This window comes from Aulostomus chinensis, chromosome 20 (genome assembly GCF_037954235.1).
Source record: "Aulostomus chinensis isolate RoL2024-O1b breed Wild chromosome 20, RoL_Achi_v1.0, whole genome shotgun sequence".
NCBI classification, from domain to species: Eukaryota; Metazoa; Chordata; class Actinopteri; order Syngnathiformes; family Aulostomidae; genus Aulostomus; species Aulostomus chinensis.
The window spans coordinates 23,909,236-23,933,676 of NC_141339.1; the positions used below are offsets into that span (position 1 = coordinate 23,909,236).

General features: G+C 46.0%; 2 protein-coding genes across 2 annotated transcripts in view; one reads left to right on the plus strand and one right to left on the minus strand.

Annotated features, from left to right (window-relative positions):
* Positions 1–18,737, plus strand: part of xrn2 (5'-3' exoribonuclease 2) — a 32,317-nt gene extending 13,580 nt beyond the window's left edge. Inside the window, exons 19-31 of the mRNA XM_086189657.1 lie at positions 1,370–1,477; positions 1,912–2,001; positions 2,429–2,501; positions 2,682–2,765; positions 2,920–3,017; positions 3,244–3,323; positions 3,467–3,523; positions 4,118–4,186; positions 4,759–4,887; positions 6,296–6,414; positions 13,252–13,315; positions 15,194–15,401; positions 18,352–18,737. Coding sequence (XP_086045783.1) covers positions 1,370–1,477; positions 1,912–2,001; positions 2,429–2,501; positions 2,682–2,765; positions 2,920–3,017; positions 3,244–3,323; positions 3,467–3,523; positions 4,118–4,186; positions 4,759–4,887; positions 6,296–6,414; positions 13,252–13,315; positions 15,194–15,401; positions 18,352–18,414 — 1,242 coding nt within the window. The 3' untranslated portion in view covers positions 18,415–18,737. The remainder of the gene's footprint in view (positions 1–1,369; positions 1,478–1,911; positions 2,002–2,428; positions 2,502–2,681; positions 2,766–2,919; positions 3,018–3,243; positions 3,324–3,466; positions 3,524–4,117; positions 4,187–4,758; positions 4,888–6,295; positions 6,415–13,251; positions 13,316–15,193; positions 15,402–18,351) is intronic.
* A 275-nt stretch (positions 18,738–19,012) lies between these two features.
* Positions 19,013–21,070, minus strand: nkx2.4b (NK2 homeobox 4b). Its single transcript, XM_086189658.1, has 2 exons — positions 20,590–21,070; positions 19,013–20,081 (listed from the first exon to the last, which is right to left on the minus strand). The coding sequence occupies exons 1-2, from the start codon at positions 21,068–21,070 to the stop codon at positions 19,459–19,461; spliced, it is 1,104 nt and encodes a 367-aa protein (XP_086045784.1). The 3' UTR covers positions 19,013–19,458.
* Between the last annotated feature and the right edge of the window lie 3,371 nt (positions 21,071–24,441).

Genomic DNA, 24,441 nt, shown 5'->3' on the forward strand with positions numbered 1-24,441 from the left:
GCTGGAGAGGGTTGAGTGGTCAGAGTTCAACAGGGTCGCTGTGTTTTGACAGAAATGTCATTGTTGATTTTGAACGGGTCCTGAAGAGTTTTTCTCTCACACATGGCGGAGTTTTTGTTGAAAGCGCTCTGATCAGGATTCAGGCTTGCGAAGGTTCTTAAATGTCAGCGTTAGTCTGATCAGATTGGTTTTTAAGCTTCGAGCTGCAGTGGAAGTTTTGTCAAAAAAGGGCAAAGAAAAGCTCTTTTATTTCCTACTGCCTTTGGTTTTTTTTTTTTCTTGCTCTTTTTTTAAGACAGAAAATGTCTTTAAATTAAACATTTAAGAAAGAAATTCAGGAACGGCAACATGACGAGAAACAGGTTTTGAATCCTTCAGGGTGGAAGAAATGTTGAACTGAGATGGAAAACAAAATGTTGTTCCGTGCTTCTGAAACGCCTTCTTTTCCCCTCTGTTTGAATTGACTTTTGAATTGTTGTTCTTACTGTGTGCTGCTGGAGGGTTGTGTGGTCCTATGATAGAAATCATAGCACAGTACAAAAACGTCTTGTTAAAAATATAAAAATAGGAGCTTTTGCGAAGAAGCTTTCCAGCAGTGTTTGATGCGATTCATGTCATAGATTTTGACGTTTTGACATTTTGTGTTGTTACAATTAGCATTTTTTTGGTCAGCTGCTCTGTTGAACGTCTCCATCGCTTTGAAATGAACATGTTGTTTGTGTGTTCTTCTCATTCGTGACAGTTCCGCCTCTCAGTTTCAGACAAATAAAATCCCAAGTAGTCATGACATGTGGTTCGTTTGTTATCATGTTTTCCTCAGAATTAACAAAAAATGTCTGATACATTTATTACACATTTGGTCATCAGGATGTGAAGTGACCTTTATGAGGATTTCAGGTTGGATCCGTCTCTTGTTTAACCTGAGAGGAGCGGTGGCTCTCAGTCGCTGCCTGCACCTTCGATAAACTCCCTGTGGTGTCAGATTGATTTAAGAAACTCCACCGCCATGATTGACGCGTGCTTGCAGATCTGAGTGACTGTTTACTTGTTAAACACGTAAATATACAAATAAATAGAAATAATATAAATATACACCCCTATCGCCTCTTAGTCCTACTGCTCACAACTGTTTTCATAGTTTTTATACTTCATTCTGGTTTTCATGCTTTTCAAGTGCCGACGCGTTCATTCTGACACACACAACAAGATACATGAAGGTGATGTCACTGTGACTGACAGGCAGGTGTGAAAAGCGGTCCTGGTTGCAAATGTTTTTAGTGCAACGGCTCCTGTGAGCCCAGTTGGAGTGTCTGAGGGGCTCCGGGGTCACGAGTCATGTAAGTTGATGTATTTCCTCGTTGATTTGCAGGGCTGCGCCTCCTGGAAGTGGTACTTCCCGTTTCACTACGCCCCCTTCGCCTCCGACTTCAAAGACATCAAAGACATGTTCACAGATTTCGAGAAAGGAACCAAACCGGTAGGAATCCAAGAAAAGGTCTTCAAAGATGTGGAGCTGCTGCTCTTACCAGTTGCCAGGAAACCTGATGTGCTTGTCTCATGCCAGCTTTGCCGTTATGAATACCTAAATTACAGTTCCTGACTTTGACTTTTCATGATAGAGATTTGATCAAAGTTGTTTTAACATAAAGAAAAAATGATGTATTGGTGCCATCTTTCTTTTTTTCTGTCCTTGACACGTTCAGTTTCCTGGCATTAAATATGAACCTGTTTATCACAATGAGGTTGAACCTTTGTGACATCACAAAACAAAACCTCCACTGTGACGCGAGTAAAGTCAACGTTTCACTGTGGCTTCTTCTCACTGATGGATCCTGCTGCTGGGGTGAAATCCTGAAGAAGCTCAATTACTGGTGTGTGTGTGTGTGTGTGTGTGTGTGTCGTCGTGTGCAGTTCAAGCCCCTGGAGCAGCTGATGGGAGTGTTTCCTGCAGCAAGTGGAAACTTCCTGCCCCTGACATGGCGGAACCTCATGAGCAGTGCGGTATGTTTTTGAATCCAGAATCAGGAAGGACTGTTGTGATCTGAGGTGTCAGAGCTGTCGTTCATCTGCAGTCACAGGGAAGACGTCTCCTCCGTCACCTCCGTCTCCTCCGTCAACACGCTCGCTGCATCCCACCATCTGTTTGCTCTTATTTCAGGAAAGACAAGATTGTGCCTGAGCTGTGTCCCGGATAACCAAGGCTGTTAACGCAACCGCTATGAAATGAATCGTCTGGTCATTTTTGGAATATTGAAATGTTATTAAGTCGCGCATGTTAATGTCACCACTGAAGTATTTGAGTGCATGCACGCCTGCAGGGCCTCCCCCGCCTCTACGAGTGACACACCCTTTTCTTCTGCGCTGAAATGAGCTTGGACTCAAACTCTTTACGAGTGACGGTTTTGACACTTTTGAACTTTTGTTTCAGGAGTCTTCCATCATCGACTTCTACCCCGATGACTTTGCTATTGACCTCAACGGCAAGAAATACGCCTGGCAGGGTTAGTCCTCCGCACTGTTGAGATTTTCAAGGTGGTTGGGGATTGTTGTTACCTTGAGTTCATGTGTCCACGGCGTTCTCATCGACTGTCAGAGACGCCATGAGGTGGCTGGGAGGGAGGAAATGCTGTCTCTCACATTTATGACACACTTGTATGAACATGTTGGCTTCCGTTTTGTAGGTGTGGCTTTGTTGCCCTTCGTGGATGAATGTCGGCTGAGGGCGGCGCTGGCCGAAGTCTACCCCGACCTCACAACTGAGGAAGGTGAGCAACTTTTCTGGAAAGATCTGAAAGTCTTGAGCTTTGATGTATGAACTCATCCTTCAGAGTGACTGGCTGGATGATCTCCTCCGTCCAGACCAGTATAACCCGTGGCTCCCAGTAACCGCAGGTTATTTTCATCTGTTCTCTGTTGTAGTGAAAAGAAACAGCCTTGGAAGCGACATGTTGTTTCTCGCCAAGTTCCACCCGCTGTTTGACTTCGTTCATGAGCTCTACCGGGCAGAATCTCATGAGGTAACCCAGGCTCAAGATTCGAGCATCCCGAGTCTGATTTGAGCTGATATCTTAGAGCAGTGGAAGAATTCCATCTGTAAGGAGAGAATTTAGAAGGCTGCTTCAGCCAAAACGTATAATGTCATCCATTATCATCCACATCTCCTGCATCCACTCGTACGATCGAGCCTCCTAAAGCCCCGATTCGAGCTAAAACCCCTCACATCATCACCTTTGTCTCCTTCAGGACACTGAGATCCCTGCAGAACTCTGCCATGGAATCCAAGGTACATTAGCTCTTGATGACGACCCTATTCTACCAGATAAGTAAGGAACGCCTGCCTTCTCCTCACTCTTGCACATTTCTGTTCATGTTCTCATGCCCACGTTCTCCCCTGAAGGCGAGCCGGTCCAGTGTGACGACTCTGACGTGCTCATCTGTTCATTCCTGTTTGACGTTTATCCTTTAGGACAGTGATGTCACCCATTCCGGTGCTGCGTGATATTGCACAGAACAGCGCCATCGGGTAAGAACCGCCTGAGATAAACTCAGTGGAGACGATCGTAAATAGATTCAGTTTCATTGTTGGACACGCCTCCTTTTGTTGCCGTCTATATTCTGTATGAATATTTTAGTGAAACTTCATTGTTAATTGTCAAGTGCTGCAAACACGGCACTGATGTCAGTAGCTTGCATGTCATGTGCTCCAGGGACTCCAGATAAATGAGACTCAGAACGCACCTCTTTTTCCTGAACTGAACTGCTTCCCCTCGTCTGCCTTGATAATTTTATTGCTGTTTCTGCGTCGACGTCCAAACGTTTCATCAGAACTTTTCTGTGGCTCGAATTTTCTTCACCTTTCTCAATGAGCTGATCTTCCAATCAAAAATCGGAGCGACGGCTAAACATGTTGGTTTAGAGAACGTGATAATATTTGTAGTTGTAAAAGTACTAAAAATAATCCCAGAGGAGTAACGACGACGAGGGGAACCCGTTACTAACTCAGTGGTGCAGAGTTAAAGGGGAGATTGTTTCTTTTTAAATCTTTTCATTAAAAGAGACGTGAGCTAATGGATTTTTCTTTGTCCTGGGATGAAAATGATTTCCTTTGATTTTCCAGAGTGAAGTTCAAGGATCCTCAGTATGCAGATGGCTTTGTGTTCAAGGCGGTTCTCCTTCCCAACGCCAAGTGAGGGTTTTTAACTTTGTACCACAGAAATTCTCTTCAAAAAATAAAAAAAAAAATACACTCACATTTCCCTTTTCAATAAAAATGTTTTCATTTTCCACCCACATTACTAAAGGAAAAGACTGGTCCCTCTGTTTGGGTTTCTTTCTGTCAAAAATCCCTTGAAAACTCGATATCTAGCTTTGTGTCTCTGTACTTCCTGGATTCTTCCCACCACCTCGAGCTCCTCGGCTCCCACTGACGATGCAAACATTTCACTCACTTTCGTGACCAGAAATAGACACAAGTGTGTGGAGGTGCACGACTGCCGACAAGACTTAGCAGCAGCTGCCAAATGAAAGCTACATGGTTGCTTCATGAAAGCTGCAGGGACGCTACGTGAAGGATCATCACCCAGGACAACTACGGTTGGCTCGGCTGGAACACAAGCCAGAGCGTTTGTCTGTCCTGTACAGCGGTGACCGGTTGAGCCGACTAATGAGACTAACAAGCAACAAAGCTAGACGCCAAAAAGTAACTTCAAAAGTCCAGAAGTTTACGTCTTTGTTTTTTGTTTTTTTGTCCCCTCCAAGGATCCCTAACAAAGTCCTGAAACCTGAGGATTGGGAGAAGGGGAACAGGGAATCATGGAGGCCCCAGCTGGGTTTCAACCCCAACAGGCAACAGGCTCACCTGGACCAGTCTGGCTTCAGGGCTCTGAGGTACTTTTATTCATCATAACCATAGAAACTTCTAAAATATAAAAAAATAACTCCATTATCTGACGCACTTAACTCTGCTTTGATGTCATAAATTTGACTTTTTCTTCCAAGAATCAAGTTTGAATCAGGATTTGTTTTCAATCGAGGAGTTGAAGTCAAATCACACAGAAAGATTTGCTCTCCTGCTGTTCAACCAGATGATAAAACTCCGAGGAAACTGCAAAAGTACTCGTGTAACTCCTGACTGTCAGCTGTTCAATCGTTCTTGAACAGCTCAGCACACTCTTGTTTTGTGTCTGTGTTGACGTTTTAGTCCGTTGGAGTGTTGCTGCTGTCATGGAGCAGAGCAGCATTTGTGAAACCAGTTACATCTGAGTCAGATTTTATAAATGTAGTGAGTGTCTTCCACTGTGCCGACTCCAGCTGCCTCTGACGCGTTGGTGATGTGATTTCTGGGTGTTTAACAGTGGCGTTTGATTCTGCAGAGACTCACAGTTGCAAGGAGTCCAGTATTTTGAAATGAAAATGTGTTTAAATGTTTGCGTCCCCTCCCTCACTGTCCCTGAGAACCAGCCTTCCTTGATTGGGATCTGCTCCACACATTGGTATTATCATTAAGGAAATGTGAACAATTGAACATCTGGCTCAGTCTGGCTGCAGCGTGTTGGGGAAATAATTAGGCTGGGAGTCGATGCAGCGGCGTGTCGTCTGACTACACTGAGTCGCTAATTCAGGCAGTTACATGACTCGTTGGGGCCAAACAGACAGGTGCTGGAGGACATGTTGAGGCTAGTACCGTTTTATGTTTTGATTTTGTGCTGAGTGTAGTTCTTCATTATTAAACATAGTAGTACACACCCTTAATAGAGTATGAAGGAGATACTCGTGTGGCTACAGCGACTGCAGTACCAGAAGTGAGTGACGGAAACGAGGGTCGGCTGCTGAACCGTGCTGGGGCTGCACGCTCTGTTGATGACTTTAAGTGTCTTGCACTGACTCACGTTCAGCTAATCGGTGCCGTATCATGCTACCCCAGAGCTCACCCAGGCAGCAGTGAAGAAGATGATGGATGTGAGGCCACTGCACCGTCGTCAAGGCCGATGCAAACACCAACTGTCTCTGAAAGAATGAATCTGATAGTCTGAGACCTGCAGCCAGCACTGGAGAAGTCCCTCCACATACAACGAAACCTTAATTGAGCTTCATGAGCTCCCCGCATGAGTCGTTGGCGAAAATGGCCTCTTGTACTGCAGTTGACATCAGCTTAGCCGTGTCACTAGCGCCTCCTGCCCCGAGGAGAAAAGACACTTGAGGTTCAGGATTCACTGTAAAGACAAACCTCCAATGGAGTAAAAAAACAAGTTTGTGTTTTTAGAGTTTGACCACTCAACCTCTTCTCCATCTCCAGTCACAGCCTGAACAGAAACCAGCATGGCGGAGGGCAGTACAGCAGCACCCCGCCGCCGGGAAACTACCACCAAGGAAACTACCGCAGCCCACACAGCAGTGGACACCAGCCTTTCCAACGTAAGAAGCACACGTTCCACGACTGACGTTCCATGTTCTTTTATTAGACTGTTGGATCAAAGCGTAGGTGATTACGGAGCTATGCTAACACCTCCCACTCACTGTCATTCGTTGTGCTAAGCTAACCAGCGTGGGTCTCAGCTCCCTCCAGAGGGTTTCTGTCTTGTCTGACTCTGGGGACGAGGGATTATTTGAGACTTTCACCAAAAATTGATGTGTTCCTTTAAAGAAATCAGCTTGAAACAAATATCAGAAGCAATGCGTGTTTTATCTTGAGTCCACGTCACCTTGAACTCGTCCTGTGGCTGTTCTCTGCGTCTGATTGAAGATCCCACAACTCCTCTGTTAGTTCACTTTGTTCCCTCATGCACCTCCTCGAACGTCCTTGAGCCGGGAGCTGCGTCTTCATAATGAAAAGCATCTAAACACTTAAATGATGAATCAGTAGTTGTCACTCTTGCGCTGCTTCCCAACCGTCCCTCTTCTGATTAAAAATCTGCCTCGTCCTCATCACGCTTGATTGACTCGTCACCTACGGGGGCCGAACTCTCTCCCAGTTAATCACGTGAACGCTCGGCCCGGCCCCGGCCCCGCCGTCCTCCGCCAGCTCTTCTCCAGTTTGACTTTGATGTGCCAATTTGCAAGTAGATGAATAATCTCATCTTCCCACTGATGGCGTGCGGGGGAGTCGTGGCTATTCTGGTGGTACTTGATGCAAATGGGGGTTTTTGGCTCAGCCGGATTGCAGCAGCACCTCCCCTGGCCCCTGCCACTCGTTCTTCATGTTAAACTGGAATATTAGCAGCTCAAGACTCCCCTTTTTTAAATCTGTCTCGCTCAGTGTTTTTTCCATCATTTGTGTGGAAATTAATAAAAGGGAATTATTGTAAATAGTAAATACATAAACATAATAAATAAATAAACATATCTGTTTCTGCCGGCAGATTAGATCAAACCAACTGAAGCACCTGGAACAGACGCGTCAGCGCAGGAAGCAGCTTTTATACTCGATCGAATTTTGTCGGTTTTACAGTTCTAAACCTTTGACTTTCTCTTTGAGCAGTTCGGGGCAAATTTTTAGTTTAAAAAAATAATCTTTTTTTCTGAAAGGATCTGAGCTGGAGTGAGCGACACTGGCTTCGTTTCCAGGGACGGACATAAGTGGGCCAGTGTCACGAGGAGCCTGGCTCATGCTTCTGCAGAGGTCTGGATGTGCTGCAGTGACTCTTGAAACACTGGCAGGACACAACCAGGACCTGATGCTGATGTAGAAACTGTTCTAAAACGTCTCAGCGGAGATTCCGCAGCAATTTAGCGATGCACGTCTGTACACGGCTGGTTCAGCTTCCACTGAGTGTGAGAAGCTCTGCTGTGCCCAGGGTGCTGCGTTGCTAGCAAGAAAACACTCGTGAATGGTTGCAGCTCTGATGTAGAACGCAGTGGTGTAACGTGGGTGCGTCTTTACTCATAGCTGGATTTTGCACCGTAGCAAAGCAAGAATATGATGGATTCCTGGAGAAACTCATGCAAATGGAAATGTTGTGTAATTTAGAATCAGGTCTGATTGTTGGGGTCCATGTGAACGTGGCTGCTGGACTGAACAGGGGTGGATGGTGATGTTGGCGTCCGTAGGAATGCGATTATTCAGACAAGTAGGTCTTATTCTGCAGCAGGAGGCCAGAGGCTTACTTTTGTCCAGATAACACTTTCTCAGGGCCAATCTGCTGGGCCAGTAATCACCACAGGCTTTGCTCCTCTAGGCTTTTGTGATTTTGGGGTGGGGGTTGGTGGCTGATTAGCGTTGTGGGAGACCAGGGTAGGCCGGTAATGAGACTGTCGAGTGGCTCCGGTGGACACAGTGGCCTCCAGTGATAAAAGCATGCGGGGGGATCCCATTTGATTGCATGTGTGATGCGCTCTGAAGAGGGTTGAAACCAAAGTTAACTTCCCCCTTTGATGGCGCTGCTACCTCCTACGGTGATGTGTCAACACGCTGCCTCTGAAACACGCCGGGGGGCTTTGTGTGCCACAGCCAGACCAGCTGGTGTTTAATAACCAGCCGGGGAGTCTCTGCTGGTGGCCATTATTGTCTTGACTCACAGTGACACCAAATTTTAACCAGGCCAGCAGAGTAACAGTTTCATCCAGCGGCCGATAAGCCCCTGAACTCCTCGTCCACTTGAGAATAACAACAGCACACAAAAGCTGCTCCCGCTGGCTGGAAGACCAACGGCAATAACCAACAAGTAGATGTGGCCTTGGAGATGAGGGACTTCTCCCTCCTCTGAATAATGAGAAGTCTTTATCGTGCCCTGTAAAAGGTTCCATTTCTATCACGTTCTGGTGCTTTATTACTTCGTAACCCTCCACAATCTTACAGAATTTCCCTGTGAACTTTCAGCGTGTGTTTGGTGTTAATATTTATGTCTAAGTTTGCTGTGCTCTGTACAGAAGCGCACAGGTATTATCTATTGATGGACTTCGACCATTTTACAAGTTGTACAGATGCATAGAAGTACTGCAGCTAAGTATTGAATCTTCAGCTGCTCCAGCAGAGCAGTGTTTTGCTCAAGTGCTGCTCAGTGGTGATACAGACGGAAGGTCAAGTGTTGCAAAGTATTTATACTGGTCGTCAAGCACATATGGACGATGCAAATTTGTGACAGTTGTTAGATGAGCGGTTGGAACAGAATCCCACTGATACAAATGCAGATATTTAAAATCGGTCACATTTTTTGCAGGCAGAGAGGGAGACCGAGTCCTGCTGCCTCACACTGGATCCGTTCACACCTGCTTTAGGGCGCCAGTGGGGCAGTTGAGGGTCTCTCTAGGGGGGCGAGTGAGTTGGTCCTTATCCTGATTGTGTCGGTCGTGGTTTTTTACAGGGTGATGATAGACTGACTCCTCAGCTGTGCAATTATTAAATCAATTTTACTGAATCACCCAAAGCTCACGATTCCAAAATGATTACTTTGTCTTTTTAGATTCACGCTCATTTCATACTGTGGGACAGGCAGCGACTCGTCATGCCTGGATGTGAACGACGCCGGTGCCGTTTGCTCCGACTGCGTTTCATCTGATTGTTCTGAATGTCAAGGAACTCGATCCCTGAATCTCAAAGTCTGTTTTGGAGCCAGACGTGTCACTGTTGTTGACTCGTGAGAAAGAGCTGTGTTCATTTGCTGGCTCTGTCTCCTTCCTGGGCCGCAGCTGGTTGTTCGTTTATCGATCCTGTCAAGGACGGCTCCTCGGCCAGCAGCCACCAACCTGGAGAAGTTCCTGGAGTTTGCCGCTCGTCTTTGTATCACAAACCGCAAAGTTGGTCCTTTTTTTGTTGTCAGATTGGAGCCAGCTGGAAGGGAGCTGAGTCAAATAGTCGCTGAGGTAATTGAAAAGAGGCGGAGAGAGACGTTTAGTTGTTTTGAGCCATTGTAATCCCGGCATTAATACAGTGGATACAGCGTGTTTTAAGGATTTAAAGCGTAATCCTTTGTTGGCTTTTGTCTGGTGCAGACGGGAGGTCTATACACGTTCAGATCATCGTTAATTAAGGAGATTGACAGGTGTCCACTTGTAATTCTCTCTTTTGAGTCATCGCTGGCAACCAGGAAAGAAGACCAGACTGCTGTGGAGTTATAATTGGAGCCCAACTGGGTGGTCCACTTCAAGAGTGTTGGTGGAGGAGATCATCAAACATGAAAAATGAATGACAGTAGCTAAAGGTCTGCAGTCTGCCGCCTGGCTTCACTGCTCCTGGCAGTATTTCCTACTTGACCCCCCAATTAGATCTTAAAGGCCATTTCTGGTTCTTCCATGTCATAATTTTATTTATTTTTTTCACTTGAAACAAAAAGGAGCCCAACCTGAGTGAGGGGCTTCATGTGATCCAGTGGTCTTGATCAGTTTTGCTTCTGAGAAACGAGGTTTGAGCTCTGCACTTGCACTCTGGTTCACCTCCAGAGGACTCTGTGCTTCAGGCTGTCACTCACTAACCGCCACCTTTCTAGATTTTGAATGCCGGTGGAATGAAGGTGTCTTTTTCGGCTCTGGACTGCTAAATTACATTTCTGCTGGGCCAGATTTAAACCGGTGTAAAAACTGAACACATCCTTCTGGCAGTTAAGTACCAGTGCGCAGGTGGAAACGTACCCAGTAACGCCGACTGAGCCGCGGGGGGGGGGGGGGGGGGGGGGGGTTACTGCTGGACAGAAAATGAACCCCTTCTTTGTTAACAGGGCACCGGTTTTGTTCCGATATGAGGATGTAAAAGTAGACGGTTAATTCCTTAAAAAATAACTTACTTAATCCCCCCCAAAAGACTTGTTTCACATTGTTATAATGATCATTTCAAAATGAAATATTAAAAATAAACAAGGTGGAGGCGTTGACGCGCTCTGCTGGACCAACCAAAACTTTGGTTTCTGAGTTTTATGTGCTGTTAAACGTTTAAGTACTGGCATAAATCAGAAAACATGGACGTTGATTCCATACATTCATGACACGACCCTCAACAGTTCTATGGTTTGGAGGAAAGTTACCAGCAGCGGGAAACTACTTATCCAGCTGCTGGTAACGGGTGATTGATGGTCCAGCGTCACCCGACCGCTGTGAAATGGGAAGTTGATCCGTTAGTCTCATCATGTTTGGGCCGTTTCTAAGGGTTGTGTGAGTGTACAGCTCCATCGAGGCTAGCAGAGGGCTAACTGGAAGTAGCCGCGCCACGCTGATGTGGCAGATGACCACTCTGGTTCCTGTGTAGTGCTGCTGCCTCGTCAACCCTCCGCTGATGACTCCTGGTGTCATTTCTGCTGTTTGTGGTTATGGACGGGTGGTGGAGGACCTGCTGGCTCCTGTCCCGGTCCAGTTTGGGTACGAGTTTACCAGGTGCCCTGTATTCTACGAGTAGATGGGCTCTGATGTCATCATGGATGTCAAAACATGACCAAGTCCATCCTCTGAACTTGCGTCGTCCATTTTGACGGTCTTTACACTCGCGTTAGCTCCGCCCACTCACAATCAATTCTCCTTCACTGCTACAAAAACTTTCAGAAGCAGAGTTCAACTTCCTGTGTTGCCTCAGCTGCTGTGGCGAAGAATTGATTTCCTGTTTGTGATGCTAATCTGAGGAACTTCAAATCCATATTTTCACGTTTCTACTCCGTCCCGGTTGTAAAGCCTTCTGGCCGTTTTGTTGGCACCCTTCACCCACCCTGAGCTGAGCCACTCAGCGGGCCTGCCCTTATAAACAAACAAGTCCGCAGCTCGCAGCTGGTCATCGCCTTGGCAACAGTGAATCTGGAAGAAGCCATTCGCTCCTTTTTTCCCCCTTTTTTTAAGTGTGTCTTTGTGAAGGGCTTGCAGCGATGGAACCAGGGTACTTGAGGTGTCCACAATGCTGCCGGCTGAATGCTTATTTCATTTTCTGAACAAAAAATGCAAATGCAGCTCTCCCCTCACCCACGACCCCCCCAACCCCCCGAGCCCGGCTGTGATTCGATGTGTTGAAAGAGCTTGATTTCATCATGGCAGCTGATTCTGTCCGTGTTCATGAAGAAATGAAATAGTTGGTGGTGTTGCTTTCTTTTTATATTTGAGCTTAACGCTGATTTGAATATGTTGAACCCTCAATGTGGAGGATCCGGTTCATGGATCCACCCTGTCACCGAGTCGCCGGGTTCATACGATCCCGACCATCACCACAGGCAGGCTCAGGTGTTAACAGAGCAGCCGAGGGAATATTCACCCAGCCAACGGTTCTACAGTCACCAATATCAAGTACATCAGACATTAAAACGAGAAGTTCTTGCTGAACTGTGGCGCTGTCACTGACGACCTGAATTACTGGGTCGGACTCAACTTCATTTCAGCCGTTTCTCTTTCAGCCGCTGAGGTCAGTCTGTTGGTACCAACGGTGCGAGTCTTACACCCGGCGACGCCTCCACAGTCGCCGTGTTTCTCTGCTCAGGGAATTTTTAAGTGAACTGTGGAAACGTTGCAAAAAAGCAAATTTGGGTTCTGCGTGATTCCGAGCCACCCAGGCCATCAAAATTGAATCCGAATTGCCACAATTTTCCTTCTTCGGGAGGATGCGATATTTGGTGACTAATCGTGTCAAAATACCATTTTAAATGAAGCGCGTTTGATACAGAGCCCCTCAAAATGAGAAGGATGTCAAAAAAGAAAAACAGAGCTCCTTTAATCTTCCTAAATCCACTGACGGTCTCTGTCGAACCACTGGGCTGCGTGCTGGAGTCAGGAGGTGGCAGCAGAGGCCACGTGGCTGCAACACAGCAGAAGAAGAGGTGGCAAACCTCAGCAGGCGTGCTAGCGAGCGGGAGCTGGTCCTCAGCCGCGCTGGTTTGTTGCCAGTTGCCACACAAAGCCCATAATTGCCTGAATAAGTGCGTTCCACGAGTCGCTGGGATCACAACCACGCATTTTTGTTTTCACTTCTATGACTCGATGGACAAAAAACAAAAAAACCATCAGCAGTTGGGATTTACATTTATTGAAATTAAAAGTAGAGAAACATCACGGCTGTGAAAAACCGGAACCATGAAATGCTTGGGTGTGGCAACACGGATCAGCTCCTCATCCGCGCCGCTCTGGTGTGAGCTCAGTTTGTTTTCCCAGCTGTTTTAGAAGCTCTGGGTGTGTGAGTGTAAATCTGACATCGTCAGCTAAATGAAGTGAAGCAGAAGGTCAAGGGAGCGCTGGTCGAGAAGTCGAAGGCGCCATGAAAAGAAGCGTTCAGAGTTGGACTTGAGTAAATGTACCAGACTGCATTCCGCTGCTGGCTAGCAAGCTTCTCAACATGTCCTCTTTTGTTCTCTGCAGATTCCAGGCAGAACAGTTTGCTGGGGGCTCCTCCCTCCTTCCACCAGCAGCCGCACTTCTCGAGGTGAGCGCCCGGAGCAGCTGCAGGGTTCTGCTTCCTCCCAGTTCCTGCTTGTATTTGAACTCGTTATTTCAGTGTGTGAGAGGCAGACGGATCTGAACCACTCAGACCGCTGGCTTGAACTGCAGGCTCCCCACCAAACAGCCATGTTGGGCCTGATTATCAGAAGAAGATAGAAATCAAGCTTCCCTCTCCGGTATCTAGTGAGTGATGATGTCACGGCCCCGGTCTTGCCACCCGCCCCCCGGTCCCGGGCGGCCCCTCTACCCGGCGCGCTCGTCCCCGTCCGTCCCATCTTTGCTGCTCCCGCTGCTGAATTCAGATTTTTCCCCTCACTTTTAAAACTAATTTCTCTGGAGGAAGTTTGTGCAGCCTAATGAGGCATCACTAATGCGGGCGGAGCCGTCGGCACTGCCGCTCCGCCAGGCCGGCACAGACCAGCTATTGATGCGGCTCCAGACCTCTCCAAGTCCCTAATCAAGTTCTCCGGTTCAACTTCTCAGGTCCATTGTGGCTGGGGGTCACCTCAGGTCAGTGGTTATTAGCGGCGAGTGAAAACTGTTTCTCTAACTACTGAGGACCGACCCAGTTGAGAGGGGGATTACGGATTCCTGCGCTCGCTTAAGTCCGGCGCTGGCCGGAGTGTGACATGGTTCAGTAATGAGGGATGCCGCCACCGCCGCCGCTCCTCCACGCTTCCTCCCGTCGTTGCTGCTGAAAGACAGCACTGTTGGACTGACACATTGTGCGGTGGTCACTTAGGGGGCGGTGGCGCGTCAGTCCCTCAGATGCCATGTGGTTGCCTCCTGGGGGCGACGGCGGAGGGTGCCGTACGTGAACACGGGTCACTCCATACGTGGTCCTGCTCTCGTGTGCCGGGGCCTCGGACCAGAGCCGGAGGGTTCAGGTCTCTGGGCTGGGACTCGGTCCTCTGGCTGATGCACTGGAACTTTTCGGATGTTAAAACCATAAACTTCTGGTGGTTAAATTTGTTGCAGCTTCACGCAGACTTTAAAGTTCTCTGGGACGTTTCTGCGGTGGAAATGATTTAAATATGGACGCGTCTTTGACGGTCCTGCGTCTCATCAACACGATCGCTCGTTAGACCTATTGAAAGTTTTCGGGGCTGCTTTTTTTCTTTCTACCGTCACCTGGTGACAAAATGTTGAGTGTAAAAAAATCAAACCACAAAGTCGATGTGGGCAGCAGGTAAAACACATTTGGTTATGAAGGAAGGAGGTTGACTTTATTTTCCTCAATTCCATTCAATTTTGTTGTGACCAAAAAGCTTCAAGTGTCTTCCAGAGGTGCTTTCACATGAACCAGGTTTCTGGGAGGGGGTTTCATAGCCGATGTAAATAAGAGCTCAGCCCCTGCAGCCGATGAGGGCTCACCTGTCACTGGATCAGTTCATTCGTCAGGAGTTCCTCTTTGAAGGGTCTGAGCAGACCAACATGATGTGCAGGTGAGCTTCTGTCCAGTCAGCATTGACGAGGTTGAAATCCCGTTTATCGTGACAGTGAAAAGCGCATCAACATGGAAGCGACACCGTCCTGCTGCAACCCCACTCAGATTTAGTGGCGTCCAAAATTCTGGAATTCCGGCCGCAGCTCCGTTAACGGGCCGGGAGATTAACGGAGCAAAGAATGTGGTTCCTCAGAGAGCCGCCGGCTGGCAGGTGTTTGTTTCATAAATGAGGAACTAAAATCTGGTTGATGTCAGACGCGTCTTCAGGAAGTTGATGTCAGCTGCTGCGTCTCCTCCTCGCAGCTCGCTGACCCTTCAGAACCTCTGGGGTCGACCTGCCAGGACCCTCCTGCATCTGTGTAGGAACCTTACGAACGAGTGTGTGTGTGTGTTTGTGTGTGTGTGTGTGTTTAGGCAGCAGCAGCAGCAGCAGCAGCAGTACCGAGGTGGAGGTCACGGCTGGGACCGGGCCATGCAGTCACAGCCGGCGGCGTACCAGCACAACATGAACCGTGGAGGGGCGGGGCCAGGCGGCTACCAGCACCGCTACGACCAGCGTAGAGACGACTGGCAGGATCGCCGGGACAATCGCCGGGACAACCGGGGACTACAGCAGCACCAGGTAAATGATCCTGCTGTTGAGCTTTGACGTCACTCCTTAGAACCTGCAGAACATCAGCATTCAGACCTCAGAACACCTGGAAAACCCTCAAAGAACCTCGTACAACCTGAAAGTTCTCTTCAGAACAGAGAACTGGTCCCTAGAACCTTGGCCCCCCACCTCTGTAGCTGCGGGACACAAACCCCTGGAGGCGTGCAGGATTTATTCTGCTCACCAAACTCAGGCTGAGGTTCCAAACGGGAAGTTACAGGTTCCAGCGCGGAGAAGAAGAACCAGGGAGGTGTCGCTCAGTGGAGCTGCAGGTCTGACAGCAGCTCCACTGTTGTTGTTGTTAATAGTAGTAGTATTGTAAGTAGTATTAATTATAATTCTTATTAATAGTAGTAGTAGTAGTATTGTATGTATTATTAATTATAATTCTTATTAATAGTAGTAGTTGAAGTAGTAGTATTGTAAGTATTCCTATTAATTCTAATTCTTATTAATAGTAGTAGTAGTAGAATTGTAAGTATTATTAATTCTAATTATTATTAATAGTAGTAGTAGTATTGTAAGTATTTTTTTATTAATAGTAGTAGTAGTATTGTAAGTATTCCTATTCTAATTCTTATTAATAGTAGTAGTAGTAGTATTGTAAGTATTCCTATTAATTCTAATTATTATTAATAGTAGTAGAATTGTAAGTATTAGTAATTCTAATTCATATTAATAGTAGTAGTAGTATTGTAAGTATTTTTTTATTAATAGTAGTAGTAGTAGTATTGTAAGTATTCCTATTCTAATTCTTATTAATAGTAGTAGTAGTAGAATTGTAAGTATTATTAATTCTAATTATTGTTAATAGTAGTAGTAGTAGTATTGTAAGTATTATTAATTCTAATTCTTATTGATAGTAGTAGTAGTATTGTAAGTATTTTTTATTAATAGTAGTAGTAGTATTGTAAGTATTCCTATTCTAATTCTTATTAATAGTAGTAGTAGTAGTAGTAGTATTGTAAGTATTAATTCTAATTCTTATTAATAGTAGTAGTAGTATTGTAAGTATTTTTATTAATAGTAGTAGTAGTATTGTAAGTATTTTTATTAATAATAATAGTAGTATTGTAAGTATTTTTATTAATAGTAGTAGTAGTATTGTAAGTATTTTTATTAATAGTAGTAGTATTAGAAGTATTTTTATTAATAGTAGTAGTAGTATTGTAAGTATTTTATTAACAGTAGTAGTAGTATTGTAAGTATTTTTTATTAATAGTAGTAGTAGTATTGTAAGTATTTTTATAATAGTAGTAGTAGTAGTATTGTAAGTATTTTTATTAACAGTAGTAGTAGTATTGTAAGTATTTTTATTAACAGTAGTAGTAGTATTGTAAGTATTTTTATTAACAGTAGTTGTAGTATTGTAAGTATTTTTATTAACAGTAGTAGTAGTATTGTAAGTATTTTTATTAACAGTAGTAGTAGTATTGTAAGTATTTTTATTAACAGTAGTAGTAGTATTGTAAGTATTTTTATTAACAGTAGTAGTAGTAGTATTGTAAGTATTTTTATTAACAGTAGTAGTAGTAGTATTGTAAGTATTTTTATTAACAGTAGTAGTAGTAGTATTGTAAGTATTTTTATTAACAGTAGTAGTAGTAGTATTGTAAGTATTTTTATTAACAGTAGTAGTAGTAGTATTGTAAGTATTTTTATGAACAGTAGTAGTAGTAGTATTGTAAGTATTTTTATGAACAGTAGTAGTAGTAGTATTGTAAGTATTTTTATGAACAGTAGTAGTAGTATTGTAAGTATTTTTATTAACAGTAGTAGTAGTAGTAGTATTGTAAGTATTTTTATTAACAGTAGTAGTAGTATTGTAAGTATTTTTATTAACAGTAGTAGTAGTATTGTAAGTATTTTTATTAACAGTAGTAGTAGTATTGTAAGTATTTTTATTAACAGTAGTAGTAGTATTGTAAGTATTTTTATTAACAGTAGCAGTAGTATTGTAAGTATTTTTATTAACAGTAGTAGTAGTATTGTAAGTATTTTTATTAACAGTAGCAGTAGTATTGTAAGTATTTTTATTAACAGTAGTAGTAGTATTGTAAGTATTTTTATTAACAGTAGCAGTAGTATTGTAAGTATTTTTATTAACAGTAGTAGTAGTATTGTAAGTATTTTTATTAACAGTAGTAGTAGTATTGTAAGTATTTTTATTAACAGTAGCAGTAGTATTGTAAGTATTTTTATTAACAGTAGTAGTAGTATTGTAAGTATTTTTATTAACAGTAGCAGTAGTATTGTAAGTATTTTTATTAACAGTAGTAGTAGTATTCTAAGTATTCCTATTGTTTTCTTCTGTATGTCTTCACTGAAGGGCGGCACTTCAACCTGTTCTTCTAATTTTCTAATTTAAAAACTGGACATGAAACCAATTTAACTTCCTTTTTATTTTAAGATCATTTAAAAAATCTAAAATTCCTAAAAGAACGTGGAAGGTGAAGAAAAATCTTTTTAATGAAAAATGTTTTCATGAGGCCTTTAAAGACTTTTGGAAGGAACTTGTTTGATTGTTTACTTCAGCAAAATAAGAAAAATTAAATTAAAATTTCTCTCAAATTCAACTGTCAGGAAAAGACCAAGTGTTTGACTTCCTGCCGACCAATAATCAATAATAATGATAATAATATGATATAACAACAATTATGATAATAATAATAACAACAATAATGATAATAATAATAACAACAATAATGATAATAATAATAACAATAATTATGATAATAATGATAACAAGAACAACAATAATGATAATCAATCATCTCCAGATCAAAGCTGTTTACCACCCTTTTATTTTACTTTGTTTAGTTTCTGCCATCATTAAAGGTGCAGTTTGTGATCTTTTAACTCTTTTTAACAAATATAAAATAAGTGTGTGTGTGTGTGTGTGTGTGTGTGTGTGTTTCAGGGCTACAGCTCGGGCAGAGGCTACCCCCTCCCTCCTCCCTCCCGCAGATACAACTGGAACTAAACTCCCAGTCGCTGGGACTGGTGGGACTGGTGGAGGGACTCTTTTTAGAGGAAACATCTTTTTTTCTTTTTTTCCATTTTATTGTCGTCTTGTACAATATTTTTTTCTCTTTTTATTCTACTTTAAACAAAACGAACCAACTTGATGTAACGTGTGATTTTTAAGACGATGCCTGTAAAACTTGTAAAATCCAAGTGAGTGGAGGACGAAGTCCCAGTCCATGTTTTTGAGAGTAAAATCTCCAAGATGTCCTCTGCTTCAGGAGAGAAATAAAAGAATAAGCGATGTATCTTTTATATCTTCAGGTAAATTATGTTTAATAAATTATTGGTTTGCTGTTTAAACTCAGAAACGAGATGTTTTGAAAGCACATTAAAGATCCGGATTATTAGGATCCGGTCCCCTCTCAAAAAAGGCCGGTTTTTCCGGAGCTGCCAGTTGAACATTTTTGTCTTTGAGAAGTTTTGAAGACTAAATTCCCTCCAAGGGAAACCTGACCTGCTGATGTTCGAGGCTGCAGTTTAGTTCAACAGTCAAGCGGGAAAAAACCAGACAAACGTTTCGCGTCTAAAAACCAAAACTGTTGAAATGTCCAAAATGAAAATAGCATTTATTTCACTGCTGGAAACAAACTGAGATCAGCGGTAACAAAACAAGTGAGACCCGGGCCCCCGGCCCACGGCTCCCGGCCCTCGGCCCACGGCCCCCGGCTCCCGGTCCCGCTCCCGTCCCTCTCTTGCTCCTCGAGGATATTAATTCCAAACATTCACCGGAAGTAGTTCGTCTTTGGGGGAAGCCCGTGGAGCCGCTCCCTGCTCGGCCTCAGCCCCGGAGATCGTTCAGGTTTGTCGAGCTGCAAAAACACCAATGAATGTTTCGGCTTCAAGAGCGAACAGAGATTATTGTTGCTGAGGTCCAGTCCGGGTTCGGGGCCCCGGGGTGGACCGGGTGTGTCCACGCGGCTCCGGTCAGTAAAAGAACCAGAACTTCTACCGCGGGAACAATATTCTCCTGCCCGGGGCGGTGAGCCCTCCTCCCGCGTCCCTACCAAGTTCTCCCGTACAGTAAACTGGAGCCGATCACGCCGTTGGTGTACTCGAGGAGCGCCGCGTCCGTCTGCGTCATGTGACCGTGGAGCCCCATCGGGGGGCTCGGGGTCAGCTCCTCCAGCTCCTCCGTCGACGACAGCTGGCCCAGCTGCTGCTGCTGCTGCTGCGGGGTCACTGTCATTGCCTCCCCGGAGCCGCCCTCACGGGTCCCGGTCTGGTTGGGCTCGGTCCGGCACGTCTTCTTGGAGGGAACCGGGGACGCGGAGGCGGAGCGGCGGGCGAGCGCGCACAGACCCCCGCCGTCCTGCTGGGCCACCTTGTCCTTCACCTGCCGCTTCAGCTTGTAGCGGTGGTTCTGGAACCAGATCTTCACCTGGTTCGGGGTGAGGTGGATGAGCCCGGCCAGGTGCTCCCTCTCCGGGGCGGACAGGTACTTCTGCTGCTTGAAGCGCCGCTCCAGCTCGAACACCTGCGCCTGCGAGAACAGAACCCGCCGCTTCCGGCGCGGCGCGGCGGCGTGTAGCGTCACCACGGACTTGGCGGAGGAGTCCATCCCGGCCAGGCTGCCCACCATCCCGCTCATGTTCATCCCGGCGGAGGGGCCCATGAACCTGGAGACTTGGAAGAGCAACAAGCGGCGTTTGTCGTTTAACCCACAAAAGAAAACACCAAAATGGCAACTGGTGAATTTAATGAAAAGATTTGAGTTTCCATGACTCCAAATTTACAGCTCCTTAAAAGAAAGCGATCGTTTTGATATTTAATCAAGAATCATGACGCGAGGCCGCGGCTGGTTTTTTACCAACAAACCTAAAAGAACTCAAAGAACCACAAGCCGTCAGAGGCTCTGCTTGGTTCCGAAATGTTGACCAAGGATGAAAATAATGGCCGAGTTTAATTCCTGGTGATGCCAGGAGGAACTCTGCTGCTGGATGCGATTTGATAAACGAAAGAAATTCGGCAGCTCGGGAGGCGCAGGTCCGCAGCCTCGGGAGAGTTCCTGTGTCAATAATTTACTCTCTTAATTTAACTTTTATTCAACCTGATATCACAGGCAGAAGAACCGAACCGGTTCCGTCAGGACTTCACATTTTCTTCCACTGACGTAGAGACTCCGGGCTCTTACTTGTCGGGTAGCGGGGCTCCGGGCTGCTGTACCACGCCGCCGCGCCTCCACCCCTCACTGTGTCCTGGTAGGACGGCAGCTCCCCCACGTTACCGATGCCGCCGTTGCAGAACCCCCCGGAGAACTGTGGCATCCCGTGGGACACGTGGTAGGGCCCCCCGGGGCCCAGAGCCGCGGCCGCTGCGGTGCCCGAGGCTGAGGAAGAGGAGGATGAGGATGAAGAGGAGGAGGACAGGTGATGATGGTGGTGGTGGTGATGGTAGTGATGGAGGTGAGGCGGCTGCTGCTGGTGCTGCTGCTGCTGGTGCTGCTGCTGCTGCATACCAGGTTGGGGGACCTGCGGCTGCCGGTAGGCGCCCAGCGGGGTCCCGAGGCTCCCCGCGACGGGGTCCATAGCGCCGAACCTCCGGTAGCTGTCCTCCATGGGGCTGAGAATGTCAGTGACGGAGAAGGGAGTGGAGTGTTTGGGGCTCAGGGACATGGTGCGGCCCCCGTCCGCGGCTGCTCTGGTGGGTGCTGGTCTGCCTGCGTCCCCCTCCCTCCCTCCGGCTGCTGGCTGCGTGTGAGTCGCAGGGAGGAAGTCCAGCTGATCCGCTCCAAGAGGAGGCGAGGAGCCCTTATCCCGCCGAGGCAGCCCGGGGGGGCGGGGCGATGCGCTCAGCAGCCAACGGCGGTCAGTGACATGAGAGGGAACGTGAGGAGAACGGTTCTAGTGACACCAGAGTCCCACATTCCTTCAAACTCAGCCCCCCCCCCCCCCCAGCGCGTGCAGCTGCTGCAGGTATCGATGATTGATTGATCAGTTCCTCAACTGTCAGAGGCTTTGAAGAACGCAAGAAACGTTCATGAGTTACTGATCCACCTGCGACTGACGGATCAATCAAAATATCCACCTGATAGGATGACGTCACCCTGAGTTATAGCTGCTGTAGACGCACACAGACTGGCGTGTGTGCACGATCAGATACTAGTATTGTAAATATGTGTATGTACATGTATGTATGTACATGTATGTAGATCTACATACATGTACATGTACAAGTGTGTCATAGATTGCAGGTTATAGAGTTGATATACAGATGAGTGGACAGGGAACCTGCATCATGGCACTCAGCCTGCGAGACTAATGTTCATATATGTTTGTATACTTTTACACATATACAGATATACTTTATGTATATTTTACTTATTTTTATATTATGTGTATACTTTTTAGGTCATGAAGGAACAACTGTGACTGGGATGAACAACAGGCCTCAAACTGGTGGAGAAGCGAAGAAGAGAGACGATAGAAATATATATATATATATATATATATATATTTCTATATATATATATATATATATATATATATATATATATTCAGACTCAGAAAATTTGCAGTTTTAATTTCATGATTGTTTTCATCTCCGTCTCTCTTCTTCGCTTCTCCACCAGTTTGAGGCCTGTTCTTCATCCCAGTCACAGTTGTTCCTTCATGACCTAAAAAGTATACAATTCGTATAAAATATATATGTACATTTATATACAAACACACACGTTTATATGCACAGATAAATACGTGTGTGTGTGTTCAGTGCAGGTCTTCCTGGGGTCGTCAGAATCCTAAACACGGAGTTTTAATTTTATTTATTCAGCTTTTTTTTAAGTTTCGCTCCAACAACACCAACCCTCGTCATTATTACGTCACTCGTGTTTTCAAATCATTTTTTGAGCAGAAATTTAGATTTGCTCTCAATAATTAGATTTGGAAAGATTTGAACAAGTCTTTGTTCTCCCAAAGTTTCATTTTAACTTTTTATTGTTATTCTGATTCTTTTATTCCGGGCCTCCCCCATCGGACCGGTCCCCGGTCCCCGCCGGGCCCGCGGGCCGGTGCCTGCCAGCAGAAGGAAGAGCGCGACCGCCAGAGTTCCTCTCGGGGTTCCACCTCGGGTTCCTGAGGTTCCTTCGTCTGATCGTAACTCCGTAATCAGGAGTTTGGTTTCGTGGTTTTCATGCTGAGCTCAGATTTCTGCTGTCCTCGACGATCCTAAAGCTGTGTTTGTGACTCTTGACAGTTGAACTTGATGCTGACGTCAGCGCGGGTCCGTCCCGGTCTGAGGTCCTCCTGCACCCCTCGGTCGTTTGCGGAGTCAAACCTTTCACAGCGACTTTGACGATTGAGTTTTTATTTCTGAAGACATTCAGGCGTTCCTCCTGGGTTTCCTCAGCAAACCCTTGCAGCCTTCCTGGAGGATTCCTGATGACGTCACGCCCACCTGTTCAGCCGCTTCCGTCCGGAGGCCGAGCAGCCAATCACCTGCTGACCTGCTGCGTCACCGTCACTCGCTGGTTTCCCGCCGGCGCGTTAAAACCAGCCGCCGCTGCTCTCCGGTGATCGGTTCAGCGGCGGGACTCACCGGAGGAGAAGGAGGCGCGGGACCGGAGCTCCGGGCGGTCAGAGAGCTAAAGCGGCGGGCCCCGGGACCGGAGAGCCCCGAGGGAACCCCGCGGCGACCCCGGTGTTGTTGAGGGACTGAACGAGTTTCTGGAAATGCAGGAAATGTAAACGAATGTAAACATTGAATTCGATGAGTTTGAACTGTCACACCAGTTCAGCTGCAGCTTGAAGAACGGATCCAGGTGGAGCGCCCGAGGCCGTCCGGGGTCCCGAGGCCGTCCGGGGTCCCGACGCCCGCGTGAGCGCGGACCTCCGTACCCCAACGTTCTTCGGCCTCTGGTGTGATTCTGCCTTTTGACCCCTGCTCAGCTGGTAAATGCGAGCTGAACGTCCAAACACGACAGAAGACGGTGTCCCAAAGACCCCCGTTCCTCTCCAGACCTGATTGGGTGACAAAGATGGAGGGAACGCTCGTCCTCACCGAGGTGTGGTTCCCTCAGCAGCCCCTGGCTGGAGGTTTTCTCGTGTCTGTATTTCTTCAAAAATGACATTTTTCTATTTTAATTTTGATAATTAAAAAAAAAAAACTTTCCTTCCTGAGTTTCAAAGAAGCATCAGAGGAGGGGAAGGTGTGACGTATGACGTGGTTCAGCTTCAACTTTATCAAACTGACCAACGATGACAACGAGCAGACATCGTTCCTAATCCGGTCGCAGGGACAGAACCCAGCATGCTCGTGTTCGAGGCCGTCCTGGCCCGGGCCGGTGTCCTCTAACAAAGAAGAACTTTTATGTGACCAACAAGTCTGTTCTCCAGCTGATGACGTCACTCTTATGGAACTGACACTCTTTTGAATGGAATGTTGGGTTTTCCTGCTGCTGCATTTATCGCTGGAATTTTGAGAGATGCTAAACTAAGCTAACGGTAATGTGAGATTGTTCAGATCCAGGTGAGGGTGAGGGGATGGACCCTGACCTCGGCTCATACCAAATCAGCAACCCCCAGAACAAAAACTACAGTTGTTAGAAAATTTGACGTGCACTCTGACCTCCTTCAAACTGAGTCTATTTGGGCTAAATTAACTAAAAACTACAACGATGGCCACCGAGTTACAAAACTTGCCTGGAGGGACTTTGGTTAGATTGGTTGGATCTGGTAGTGGATTAACTGAATATGTCAATTTGCTGGCTCCTTATTTCTGTGTGTGTGTGTGTGTGTGCGCGCGCACGAACCTGCCACAAACTTCAAAAAGTACCACGGACTTTTAGTTCCTAGCATTTCTCTTCAAGGTTCAGGTGTTTCTTTTGTGGCAGGATATCCCAGAAGATGATGAAAAATTCCAGACGATGACGTGTGTTTAGCCTGTTCACCATAACGTGAATCGGTACCATATTATTGTTACCCTAGCCAGAAGCTAATGTTTGATACATGCTATTGCTAACCGCTACTTAATGCTCCCTGCTAGCCAA